Source organism: Hyperolius riggenbachi, chromosome 2, assembly GCF_040937935.1.
Source record: "Hyperolius riggenbachi isolate aHypRig1 chromosome 2, aHypRig1.pri, whole genome shotgun sequence".
NCBI classification, from domain to species: Eukaryota; Metazoa; Chordata; class Amphibia; order Anura; family Hyperoliidae; genus Hyperolius; species Hyperolius riggenbachi.
Window position 1 is genome coordinate 437,179,570 of NC_090647.1, and position 14,372 is coordinate 437,193,941.

General features: G+C 42.5%; 1 protein-coding gene across 1 annotated transcript in view; it reads right to left on the reverse strand.

Moving 5' to 3' along the window:
- The window catches only part of POLA1 (DNA polymerase alpha 1, catalytic subunit), a 463,756-nt gene that overhangs the window by 270,227 nt on the left and 179,157 nt on the right, over window positions 1-14,372 (reverse strand). Inside the window, 2 exon segments of the mRNA XM_068269965.1 lie at window positions 348-440; window positions 3,676-3,708. Coding sequence (XP_068126066.1) covers window positions 348-440; window positions 3,676-3,708 — 126 coding nt within the window.

Consider the following 14,372-nt stretch of genomic DNA (forward strand, 5'->3'; position numbering starts at 1 on the left):
ATCATGAGGTCAAGATTTCAAGAAGGGATTTTTCGTTGCAGAAAGCTTTTTTAACAAAAAGAGGTAACACTTGAATACTCTGATATAAAGTTATTAGTGTTTTTGGATCTGTGCCTCGAGAAGGCATTTAGGAATATTGAATCCTGTTCTTCCAGTAAATCAACAAAAACTGCAACTTTACCCCAATATTACCAAACGTTACTTTTTTCCTGTAGTTCTTCACAGTTTATCTAAAATATCACACGAAAATGGATAAACAATAATAATTAAAACAGTCATAAATTGGTATTCTGTGGTAGTTGTATAACATTTCAAGACCAAATTAATAGAGATAGTCAAATAGACACCTTGTTGCCCAGTTTGAAAACTTCATCCAGATTGTTGCAGTTAGTGTTAATCATGATGGAGTCTGTGTCACCATATATAACTTCCAGATTCATCTGCAAGAATGGAAGAAATAAAGTATCACCATAGCGTCGAAAATGCCAAGATAACCAAAAAGGAGGGGGATGGGGGGTGTTAACAGGACATACCTTTTAAAGTGGAACTTTACCAATTTTATTTAGAGTACAGCTGAAGTGAGACAGATATGGAGGCTGCCAGCTTTATTTCCTTTTAACCATTTGAGAACCACGGTGTTAACCCTCCCCCCCCCCTCCCCCCCCCCCCCCCCCCCCACTGACCAAGCCATTTTTCCCTAATTGGGCCATCGCAGCTTTAAGGCCTCACTGCAGGGCCGTCCAACTCAGCACACAAATGATTACCCCTTCCCTCCTTTTTCTCCCCACCAACAGAGCTTTCTGTTGGTGGGGTCTGATCGCTCCCAGGTTGTTTGTTTTTTATAAATATTCATTATAAATTTTTTTTCAATTTTACTTTTTTTTATTTTTATTTTGCCCAGGTCCCTCCCTCCCAGCGGCAGCCTATGACAGCGACCAGCTGTCATAGGTTTCAACCTATGACAGCAGATCGCTCCCGTATCCCTCAGGGGGACAGCCGTGTCACACGGCTGTCCCCAGTACAGCAATGCCTTACATCGCAGAGCTGTACTGACTTATTAGAAGGCAGTTTCGCCATCTAACAGTCTTCAAGTGGCGATGTGTGATCTCCTGCTAGCCTCATTGAAAGCCATTCAAGCCAAACGGCGCAGGGTGGTCCTGGGGTTGCTGCCGCGTTCACGCCAATCGGTGTGGAGCGGTCGGGAAGTGGTTCAACAGTACCATTTGCCTGGCTGTCCTGCTGAGCTCTTCGGCTGGTTTACACACCTGAAACAAGCATATGGCTAATCCAGTCAGGCTCAGACTTCAGTCAGAGCACCTGATCTGCATGCTTGTTCAAGGTCGATAGATAAAAGTATTTGAGACAGAGGATCAGCAGGACAGCCAGGCAATTTGCATTTTTTAAAAGGAAATACAAAAGTCCGCCTCCATATCCCTCAACATGGGTACAATCAGAGAAAAAAAAATTAAGTTGCATGGGAAAAGGTTTCAAAGCCTGAAGATGTTATTGCTTTCTATGTACGCAGATCCCACCCTACACGCAATCTACGCTCTACTAACAATACTTTCATGTCTTCCTCTCTGGTCACCTCATCTCACTCCCACTTATAAGACTTCTTTTGATCCTCTCCCCTCCTCTGGCACTCCCTACCTCATCCACACTTACCTTTTTTTAAGGCACAATCGGAAAACTCACCTCTTCAGGCAAGCATACTCTCCTACCACTGACCACCATTTTTTACCATCTTGTACACAGCTTTCCCTCACCTATAATCCAATCACTTAAACATTTAAACTGTTAGGCCTTTTGGCCAGGGCTCTCTTTCCCTTCCGTCTCTCAATGCTGTGTATTATGCGCATATATCTTACATCCCTGTGTTAAAATCTGTACAGTAGTTAATTTGTTCATTGTATAAGCTGTAACCCACCATTGTCCTGTATATCGTTTTATTATTTATTTTGTATTGTTACACTGTGTATTCCGTTGTACAGCCCGACGGAAGATGCTGTCGCTATATAAATCAATAATAGCGTACCTAGTGAAAAATTTCCACCAACCACTGTCACAGTTATAGGGTCTCAGCATGAAGTAGGGGGCATCTGCCCAGTGGGAGCCAGAAGTCCTAAACCTCAGTTAATATATCCAAAGATGAAATAGTAAAAGAATATGGGGAGTTGCTCTGCCAGGTAGCGACCTGCATCCTATATAGAAGGAATGTGAGTGAGCTATTTAAAGGACAACTGAGGTGACATGCTGAGATAGACATAGGTATGTATAGTGCCAAGCACACACATAACTAGGCTGTGTTCCTTTTTTTTTCTTTCTTTGCCTGCAAGAGTTAAAAATCAGGTATGCAAGTGACAGTTTCTGTCCAGGTCAGACTATAGTATAACCCTCACTGATAAGTAATTATAGCCATAAAATACTTTACGGTCAGTAAATGGCTTCTGAGAGCAGGAAAGAGATAAAAAGGATCAATAATTCATAGATTTAAGCTCTAGCATACTTCAATGAAGGTATCATTGAGCAGAGACCATGGAACAGTAAAAACTTAAAAAAATTTAATTTAAATATAAAATAAAACTGTGGGAGATCTAAAAAAAAAAAAAAAAAAAAAAAAGTAATTTTTAGGTATTTTCATCTCGGATGTCCTTTAAAAAGATTTCCACAACTTCTGACCGCCATCTGTAATCACCTTCAAAGTGGGGCATCACTTCATCTTCAATGGGCAGCAATCCATTATGGATTGATAACACTGGTCATGCATACAGGAAGCTTTCCTAATAGGAACGTTTATTGCGCTCATGCCCCACCTAGAGGATCGATTCATTTATTTCAGCCAGAAAGCTTCCATTTCAAACTTTCTGCTGATGAGTCGCACCCTAGCAAACTCACATTAATTAAAGTAGGAGCTAAGCAAAAAACATGAAAATATAAATAAAGATAATTAATACAATACTTATTATACACCTCCTAAATTCATAGGACACAGAACATCTGGACCATTATCCCCATAGGAAACAAGAACATGAAATGTATTACAATCTCGTTTAAATTTGTACAGCTCAAAGAACAAGGTTCAGAGTCCTTATTTCACACTACTAAACCAATCCAACAAAGCTTTCAAATAAAAATAATTGAACATAGTACTTTACAAGAACAGGCATCTCAGCTTAAGCCTGAAAGGTACCAATAAATATACGGCAAGAAGAAAAAATGGCTTTTTGAGCTAAGCCCCTGACAAAAGTGCATATTTTACACTCAGAACAGTATATAACGCTGAATCTATTTAACTGAAGATGAAGGGAGCCAGAAAAACAATCATAATAAACACAACGCTGCAGCTCATACAATATAGCGGAGCTGCAAGTAAACTCTAATTAACACTGTTGCTAATTTGCTGGAAAGACTCACATGCAGGCTTCAAGCAGCGCTCCATCATATCTGTGTTAGAGAAAGAATGAAGCTATAATCCATTAGGAAGGATTACATTGGTAAATAGGCATCAGAAGAGAACGGCTTTCCGGTTTGTTTGGGTTACAGTTTTGTAATGCACAACAACTTCGCCAGGTGCGGCCTTTTTTGTTTTCCGTGTTTGTTTTTGTTAGCAGATTAAAAGGGAAAAAACGGCAGGCAAAGGAAGGAAACGGCGTACACAGAAGCCAGTGTACTTACCTTCTGTACCATCTCCTTGGTATGCAGCAGAATCTAGAGACACAAACGGAACAACATTAGTATAATGGTACTCTACACTACATACAGTATATACATTAAACGCAAAATACTTTTCCCTAGTTATAAAAAAAAAACAACTAGTATAAAATACATAGCTAATAGAAGGACTTTTTCTTTTCAAAATATTAACAGCAATGACTTATGGTCCGATAGAACTTAATTTTTATATACGTAATTTACTAATGATCTAAAAAGTAAAACAAACAAAAACACCCATTGGGGCCCTTTCACAGCGAGTCTGCCTTGTAATAGACAATATCCCAGCAATGTAATGCAATGCAATGATAGTCCTATGCGGCTTTACACATCAAGTGCAGTACAGCGGGTTCCAAGCAGTAACGCACAGCATGATGTGCGTTAACCAGGTATCACATGCATTTACAGTGGCATGAAGAGCTGGTGCACACAAGAGCTTTTCTAAGCGCTTTGTGATTTTACAATCTCTTGCTCATGTTATCCTTTGGGTGTATTCACACTGGAGTGATTACAATTCTGTAAAAATTCCCCATAGCATTGCATTAGCAAGAGCTTTTAAATTCTCTAGCCTCTAAAAAGCTCTTGTAGTGTGCACCAGTCCTAAGATATACGTTTATTGTACTGTATGCATCACTGTATGGTCGCACTGCAGCGGTAAGGCATGCTGCTACTTTTTGGCTACATTTTGTTGCGATGTAACTGACAGTGTGAAAAACACACTTACATACAGAGCTGACCTGGCCTGACCAACACATTGCCTAAGGGCCCGTTTCCACTATAGCGTTGCGGAATCGCCGGCGAATCACCGCAGGAAAATCGTATGCGGGTGCGATTCCGCATGCGTTTTTTGACGCGATTTCGCATAGGTAAGGGTGATGCGATTTTAACCATGTCACTGCCTGTGTGAATTAACATGGGTACCTATGCGAAATTGCGGCAAAAAACGCATGGGGAAAACGCATGCGATTTCCCTATTAAATACATTGCGTGCGATTCGCCTGCATTCCACACGCAGGCGAATTCTGAGGGCCCTACCCTGCAGATTTTTTCTGCACAGAAAAACGTGCAGGAAAACGCACAAGTGGAAACAGTCCCATCCACTTGCACTGGCTATGCGAATTCGCATGCGGGCACGCCATGCGAATTCGTGATAGTGGAAACGGGCCCTAAAGGAAAGGCCACAACATAGGCCTCTACATAAAGGCTCATTCGCATTGTGTGCTGCGCTGTCAGTTTTGACGCACTGTAGTGTGCGATAAACAGGGTAACATGAAAGTCCACAAACTTTCATGTTCCCATTCACAGTACAGCTGTGCGTTTCCATGCGTTGGGATGTAACGCATCTGGGGACAATTTTTCGCATGACGCACGCGGTTATATTGTGTTGCAAGTGCCGGCGCTTTAACACACCACGACGCGCAACCATGTGATGGGAACGCATGCAAGAAAACGCGTTCATGCATGCATTCTGTAGTGTGAATAAGCCCTAAAAGGTATGCAGTCCTCCCTTTCTTCCACTCCGCCTACTTCACTTGATCTTCGGGCGAAGCTTTGTTATTGGTTTGTTCTCTGCGCAATGGTTGCCACAATGGCATATAGTGCCACACAGTAAGAACACAGTTTTGGTCCTGAACCAGTGAAAAAGTGCTGTAACTATTTATATAGAAGGGTGGCGTTTGGTTGCTATTGCTTAGAGAAGTGTTTCCCAACCTTTTCCGGCCCGGGGAACACTTTCTGACCAAATTTTTCTCCGGGGAACGGGGGGGAGGGGGGGGGGGGTGGGGGGTTGCGGTGGGGCGGGGGCGGGTGTTTGCGCGACCTAGTGGACAGTGCCGTGCGCAGCAGGCTATTTGGGGGGGGGGAGGGGGGCGGCTGCATAGCTAGCATAGTTGCCCCAGTGTAGGAGGGAGTTTAGTTGCCTCAGTATAGCTAGTATAGTGCCCCAGTATAGCCAGTATAGTGCCCCCAGTATAGCGCCCCAGTATAGCCAGAATAGTGCCCCAGTATAGCCAGAATAGTGCCCCAGTATAGCCAGAATAGTGCCCCAGTATAGATCGGATAGTGCCCCAGTATAGCCAGAATAGTGCCCCAGTATAGCGCCCCCAGTATAGCCAGTATAGTGCCCCAGTATAGCCAGAATAGTGCCCCAGTATAGCCAGTATAGTGCCCCAGTATAGCTAGTATAGTGCCCCAGTATAGCCAGTATAGTGCCCCAGTATAGCCAGAATAGTGCCCCAGTATAGCCAGTATAGTGCCCCAGTATAGCCAGAATAGTGCCCCAGTATAGCCAGAATAGTGCCCCAGTATAGCCAGAATAGTGCCCCAGTATAGCTAGTATAGTGCCCCAGTATAGCCAGTATAGTTCCCCAGTATAGCCAGTATAGTGCCCCAGTATAGTGCCCCAGTATAGCTAGTATAGTGCCCCAGTATAGCCAGTATAGCGCCCCAGTATAACTAGTATAGTGCCCCAGTATAGCCAGTATAGTGCCCCAGTATAGCCAGTATAGTGCCCCAGTATAGCTAGTATAGTGCCCCAGTATAGCCAGTATAGCGCCCCAGTATAGCCAGTATAGCGCCCCAGTATAGCTAGTATAGTGCCCCAGTATGGGTAGGTGGTGCTTCCCGCCAGTCCCCACCGCTGTTATTACCTTAACAGCTGCCGCTCTCCACTCTCCAGCGCATGTGTTTATTCAATGCAAGCAGCGTATCTCCCGGCTGCTCTGTGTGAAGCACAGGAAGCAGGGCAACGGCTTCCTGTAGCGGCGATATGTATCGCCGTTACTATGGTAACTGAGCCCTGATTCCTGCGCGTCACACAGAGCAGCCGGGAGATACGCTGCTTGCCTTGAATAAACACATGCGCTGGAGAGGGGAGAGCGGCCACTGCTAAGGTAATAGCAGCGGCGGCCGCGGGGACTTGCGGGAGGGGGGGAAGAGGACGGCACACCAGGCAACATGCCGCGGCACACTAGTGTGTCGCGGCACACCGGTTGAAAAACACCGGCTTAGAGGACCTATAAACGTTGCATGGCCGCTTAGTGCTCAAATTGTGAGAATATAACAAACGGCTGGGAATCTCTGTGTCTGGACTGATTCTGGTTTGTTCAGCATATACATTTTGAAACATTTTCCTTAGCATTTTTTGATAACATATGCTGCTACATCTTCTACAACAGGCTCAACTGCAAACGACAGAAATGCAAATATTGAAGCCTTTTTAGATTATTTTTCTTTCTGGCAAAATCCTAAACTGAGGCTTCAGAAAAATGGTTATTTTTCTGATCTATATTGTCTTATAATACTTCTGAATTGGCCCAACAGCCTACCACCTGTTTTCCCAACAGATATGTGACATTCCATTTTAACATTTCTATAGCTCAATTAAAAAGAAAAAAATGAGTAAAGGAAACAACAGAATCTCCAGTTAGATGTGCACAAAGCTATATACAGTCAGATAGAAAGCATTCAGCTTTTGTTGTTGAACATATTTATAACTGCAATGATGATTTGGTCTCTCCTATAAAAGGAGTGGTCAATGACAGATTCATAACACTGAAACAGACCGTTTCTTCTGTAATATGGATTTTTTTTTTCACTTTGTAAAGCCGTGTTCCTTAGGCTGCTAGAAGATCTAACCAGTCAATACGTAAAGAAATAAGGCCAGTGTGTTCACTAGAAGAGCTGATATAACTATAAAAACTCAAATACTTTGGTTATATATTGAGAAGACCGGATTCTTTAGAGAAATTCTTGATGCTTGGAAAAATTAAGGGCAAAAGTAGAAGAGGACGACAAAAGGCTAAGATGGATAGAATATCTGAAGCTATGAACATGTCTATGCATTAGCTGAAAGAAGCGGTGATTGACATACACATCTATGAGTCTACAGAAACAGGGCCCTTGAGTGACTGCAATCCCACAAAAAGGATCTTAGCAAAATAGTTTGGAAAACCATTTTAGCTCAAACACCCAAAAAATGATTGCCAGCCAACAGCCAGAAAACAAAATCAATAGGCTACAGCTTTATTTTCTTTTGCAAATGTATATAGCTCGAACACGTTATGCAACACTTGACAATACACAGAATTAGTCACACACCTGTCACTGAAAGCATACCCTTCAAATCATAGAGCATAGGATATAACATACATATACATTAAGAACATAACCACTATGAAGATATTATTTTGTTGGGAATCTGGTGTCCTTAACTGAGCTGAAAACTGAGTTCAAATCTAAGACTAGAGAGGAACATCAAGATGAAAAATGTGATTTGAGTACAGGGTCCATTTGTCAGTCTCAAATATTTGGTAGCGTAAACAGAAGAAGTACCAAAACCCTGTGACAGCATGCAGTTATAGACTTACAAAAGAATTACATGATTGTCCATGACTTCTCCTATATAAAAAATTATAAGGGAAAATTAACATTTTCTCTCCAGGACCAAAAAGCTACTAGGCAAGTGGATAAACCATTTAGCAACTTAGCTCACGTGAGGAATACCCTCTATGTAACACACCATATAAAATCAGTAATATACGATACATGCAAAGCAACAAAAAAAACATCTTAATAGACCTGTTAAGAGCCACCCTGGTCAAGCTTATTATAAGTTTCTGTTTTTCTAGCTGCAGGGAGGATGGAGCAAAGTAACATTGATTTTGTTAGTTTAACCACTTCATGCTAATCGCACTAATTGTGCTCAAACAGGACGTTTATATAGAAGTCCACTCAGCTGACTGCACATGCATGCATGTCATGGGAGCGTGCCTGCATTTTAACTTCACTCTATGGCTTGAAGTGGTTAAAAATAGAAAAAAATGAAATGGGAAGGAACATTTATCATCACAGCTTACTTAGGCCTAATCCTCAAAACTAAGAAAAGGTATAACCACCTTGTTCTCAGGCTGTACAACCACCCATTCTTTGGTAGCACTAGGTACTGTACATGCGCCATCAAGCAAACAATTGCCTCTTATAGAATATAGCTATAAATCAAGGGTGCAGACTTAAAACCTGGTGCACACATCCAATTTCGATTTGCCAATGATTGGCCAATTTTTGCCACTACCAGGTAGTATGATGGCTCACCTATACAATCTTTTCACAGTGCTCTAAATCTGTTAAAATTGGCTGAAGTGAAAACTGGATGTGTGTACGCTACCTTAGCCTAACAATGTTGAAAAAGCAGGCATTATTTCACAAAAAGTAACGTATGAGTTTATGTATTGAATTAAATATTACATTTTTAATGTGTAGACTTTCTTGTGAAGGTCTTACATTTACATCTGTATGGACTTTACCAAGGATGCTTCTCAAGTTGTAAGTCATGGTTGAGAATCCCTGAAGCAAGTCAGTTATATGAATGCAGAGTCCGAATATACATTACAGTGTTCTCCCCATGCCAGCCGGGTGGCATGAAAAAGTAGCCGGGTGGCATGAAAAAGTAGCCAGGTGGGGCGAGATGAAAGAATGCAGGGCTGGTGCTTCTGTGTGCGCAACTGCTTACATAATAGAAGGAGGTGAGCTGATAACAGCCGGGTGCTCACCAAAACTAGCCGGGTGGAGCACCCAGCTAAAAGAGCCTGGGGAGAACACTGCATTAATACACATCATTATGGTTATGAAAGAGTACTTCAGTTTCTTTGCTCATATTGACTGAGAAGGACTTTCAGAGGTTTGACAGCTGCTGCCCTGTCAACAAGCGGACTTCAAGTTCATATTAGACAATGTTCCTGAGTGTGCATAACAGTCTAATACTACAGTCTTGTAACAGAGTAATATAAAAAAAAAAAAAAACTTTAGTACTACTATCTGACAGTTATGAACACATGGGAAATGGCAGACAGCAGTGTTCTCCCCAAGGCCAATTAGGTGGGCAAGCCGCCCAGGTGATTTTAAACCCCGCCCACCTGTTATGAGCTCACACTCTTCTAAAATCCAGCGCTGTAAAACCTCATTAAATTGCACATAGAAGCACTCCGTTTCCTGCTTTCAATCAGCGCCATCTCTTATAGCGAAAGCTGTACTGTGACTGCAGGAGCGCTCCTCTGCCTGTCACCCCGAGCTTTCTGGCGAGACAGGGATTGGCTGGGTGGGTTGTAAGGGGCGGGACTCATGCTTTCATTCTCCCTCCCGCCCTCCAGTGAGAAGTAGGATCTATGTTATGGCAATGCCTCTCTCGTCAATGAAAAGAAAGAGGCAGCCAAGAACTCACGGACACACATCCCTGGGCAATAGCAGCAGCTTCCAGGAGTTACAAAGATGAGAGCCATGTGGGTCCAGCAGTCAGGGACAGCCATGCACAGCATGTTCAGTGACAGGCTGTCTGTAAGGCAGCCTCCTGTGCACTTGTCTCCTGCTGTGTGTGTCTCCCCCTTGCCCGAGCTTGTATCATGTCTGTAGTGCTCCTCCTCCCCCTTCACACTGTGGGAACTTAGTGGAGCTGAGCTCTTGCACAGGACAGAAGGAAAACAGAGAGAAATGCACCCAGTATTTAAAGAGTTTAGCCAGTGTAATTTGATCTCCTCCTATGTCACATGACTACCATTTTAGATAGGACAGATAAGCTCATTTGAAAGCACTGGATGTTAACCTGATGTCTGCTTTTAAGAAAGCAGGAAGTAGAAACACTGCAGATTTATTACAGGACTTGTATCAGCTGTAACAAAGAAATGCTTTTCTTTAAAGGTTATTATGCTGTTGTGTATCTTTTAGAACAGAGGGGAGGTTCTGAGTTCAGGTCGGCTTAAAAATGGATTTGAGCACCTTATTCTGAAACAATCTCTCCCTAATGCTAGGTACACACAATGCACTTATCTGACAGATTCGCTGTCAGATCGATAATTCCCAACATGTCCAATCTGATTTCCGCACGATTTCCTATAGCAGTGAACAGAAAATTGTCGATCTGACATTAAATATCTGTAAGAAAATTGTATTGTGTGTACTTAGCAGGTACATCGGCTTGCCTCTTCATCCTCCTTTTATTCTGTAAGCAGAGTTGCACTGGCTTTGCTTTCCCCCCTCGCACACCACCCGGCTACTTTTTCATGCCACCCGGCTGGAAAAAAATTCTGGGGAGAACACTGGACAGTGTATAATCACCAGGTCAGACAGTTGACAGGGCAGCAGCTGTCAGACCGTTAAGTCATTTCTCATCTGTACACATCATTGTAAGAAAAGGAGTCAAAATATGCTTTCACATTCTGCACAAAATATTTATTAAAGGACCACTATCCCATTTACTTACTCAGTCCAACTGCCAAAACAGTGTGCAGTAAAGTAGGGGGCTGGCTAGTATCTTTGTATAGATCATTTCTACGGAGTGTTTTTGTAAAAGATAAAGGAGATACTGAGAATCCCCCATGAGCTGATGGACCGTCAGATTTTTACATACTTTAAGCAACAGCAAAATAGGAAAAAAGTAGTTAATACTGCATTTTTCTCAGGAAAAAAATGTACATCCCATAGGTATGTGTTTGCATGTATTTTAAATCTTACACATTTTCGCAATAGTGGTCTTTTAATGAACATTTAACTCAGGATTCCTGCTAGTCTGACTGAGGTCAAGAAAAGAAAAAAAAAGTCAACGCAACAAATGGCATTCGATACACAGACATCAGACGATGCCCAGACAAATCTAAAAACACAGTCAATGCACACAAGCATGTTTTTTCATTTATTTACTGGTGGTGATGTTTTTGAAGGAGAAACAACCAAAAGTTTGAGAGCCTACTGGTGCTCAAATCGTAACACAAATTTAACACTCAAACCACTCATATGAAACTTGAATGAGTAACTGATTTTAAAAAACAAAACAAACAAAAAAAAAGGACTGGCAACACAACAAACAACATAATTAAGCCAGCAGGTGCCGAACCAATGATCATACAACTAAGGGGTGCACAAAAATGTAGGCAGTTGTAGCGCAAACTTTGAGGCAAAACGCAGGGAGGTGGGCGATGGATATAATGCGCAACATGCTCCTATTCAAAGGATAGGAAAACACAACTGTGAATGATAGCACAGCTGCCACTAAAGAACTCAAACAAAGGAAATGCAGATAATTGTCTAATAAGAATTTCATAAAACATTTAGCTAGAAACAAACATTTTCTTCCTATTTGTTCTCATTTAAATCTCTTGTAGTCTTCTAGCCACAAGCGCCTTCTATAAAATATATACGTCACCCTTATTAGTAGGTAGGCTTTGAGTTTTTTTCCTGTGTCTAATTTGAAGTATTGTTACTTGCTGGATGTTGCGCAGATTGATTTATTCAAGAGAACCATATGGGACTGATTGCAAAACAAATCATCACATTCAAAACTATTTATGCTCTCACAAACACCAACATTGTGCCATTTGCTCTATTGTTTGGCTGTGCGATGCCAGATCCACAATTGAAAGACTGTATTCTTACATTAAATCCAAAAACACAGTGTGCAATAAGCACAATGAGGTGAAGCAATGTTGGCTTCATGCGATGCTGTTGGGGTTTCCAATCTGTCCGCACAGTTAGACTACACAACTCAATTTGTCAATGAAATTATTTTACTTTGTTGTGCACATTTAGGATATGGCAAATGACCACAATGTGGTCAAGATACAATGGAGGGCATTTATTAAAACAATGATGAGGCTTTCAAACTGGGTAATTTTGCAATAAGAAATAAACATGTCTGTCTCGGCTACACTCCGTTCCACTTAAATAAAAAAAAGCTAACCAACAGCAATTTAACTGTCCAGAGATTTGGTGCACAGGCAGCAAAACTTAATGGAATATTGCCAGCCAATCCCACCCTGCTCAATTTGTTTTTGAAAGCTCAAAGAGGCGGTGGGTAAATGTCCACATACAGTGCTTGATATTCACTTTATAGTCCATTACTTGAAATTTTAATATATACATTATCTGTCAACTAATCACTGCTTTACGGTCAGATCTCTGAGACCTATCCTAGGTCCTATTGTACTTAACAAACCGCTGTAAGGACTTCAATATTACACATTGTTAGTTGCGATAACTTAGGCTCAGCTCCCACTTGCAGCGTGTCCATTTGGCTCAGAGTGGAGAGCTTTGAGTCCGCAATGGCTTTCTCTCAATCGCATCCTGAGAAGGTGCGAGCAGGTCGGGACAGACGGCTAAAAATAGCAAGTGGAAGTACAAGCTATTTTTAACATCAGATCCATTTTCATGCCCGTTGCTGCATTTAACAACCGTGTACGTTTTTTGTTAGAAGTGGGAACTGAGCCTAACCAAGCTTCCCCAAGGATAAGGAAAGTTAATATTGAAGAAGTGGACAACATCAGAGCCCAATTGATACACCATACTTTGACATTACTTACCTCCTGGAGACAATGACAAAAATATTACGTTGGTAATCATGCAAAACCACCCCCCTCTCCCTTTCCTTTTAAATTACTGCAAGCGGGAAATGTGGTAAATGTGGCTATGCTTCACTAGGCATAGCCATAATAAGGCACAGGGCAAGTCTGAGCTTCACAGCGGGCATTTTTTAAGATAAATACCCATTTCCCAAACATACTGAATGTAAGTTAATGGAATATTGCGTATTTTGCACTTTAAAGATCAACCAAACCAAAATAATTTAGTAATTTTTATAGCATTGAAAAGATAAAATCATTGTTCGTGTGATATTGCTACCTCTGTCTCAAATTGGGAGATTCTCTCATGCCCCGTTGCAGTGTTTTCCCTAGAATTTTTTTCCAGCCGGGTCGCATGAAGAAGCAGCTGGGTGGGGTGCAACCGGGGGAATGCACGGCAGGTCACCTCTAGTTGCAGCATAAGAGGTGGATGAGGAGGTGAGCTGATGACAGCCGGGTGCTCCCCAAAAATGGCTGGGTGGAGCATTGGGGAGAACACTGCCTATCAGACACACCAAACACCAGCAACTTAAACAGCAGGAAATAGGGTTTAACCCTCCTGGCGGTATGAAAAATTCCGCCAGGAGGCAGCGCGGCAGTTTTTTTTTTTTTTAAAATCATGTAGCGAGCCCAGGGCCTTCGGCGATCTCTGATCAGGAAATCGCGTTCAAAGAACGGGATTTCCAGGAGGGCTTCCCCCGTCGCCATGGCGACGGGGCGGGATGACGTCAGCGACGTCGTGATGTCATTGGGAGTCCCGATCCACCCCTCGGCGCTGCCTGGCACTAATTGGCCAGGCAGCGCACGGGGTCTGGGGGGGGGGGGGCGCGCGCCGCAACGGATAGCGGCGATCGACCGCGGGGCGGCGGCGATCAGTGTGCTGGTCCAGCAAAAAAAAAAAAAAATTAAGAAAATCGGCCGAGCAGGGCCGGAGAAAACCTCCTGCGCGGCTTACCCCGAACTACGTTCGGGGTTACCGCCAGGAAGGTTAAAGAGAAACTCTGACCAAGAATTGAACTTTATCCCAATCAGTAGCTGATACCCCCTTTTACATGAGAAATCTATTCCTTTTCACAAACAGACCATCAGGGGACGCTGTATGGCTGATATTGTGTTGATACCCCGCCCACAAGAAACAAGAAAAGTACATACTCCTGGCAGTTTCCTGTCTGGGAACCTTGCAAAAACATGCAGCAGCTACATCTTCTGCCAACAGTAAAAATGTCACCATGTAATAAATGTCAGAATGTAAATCAGGGATTTAAAAGATTTTACAAT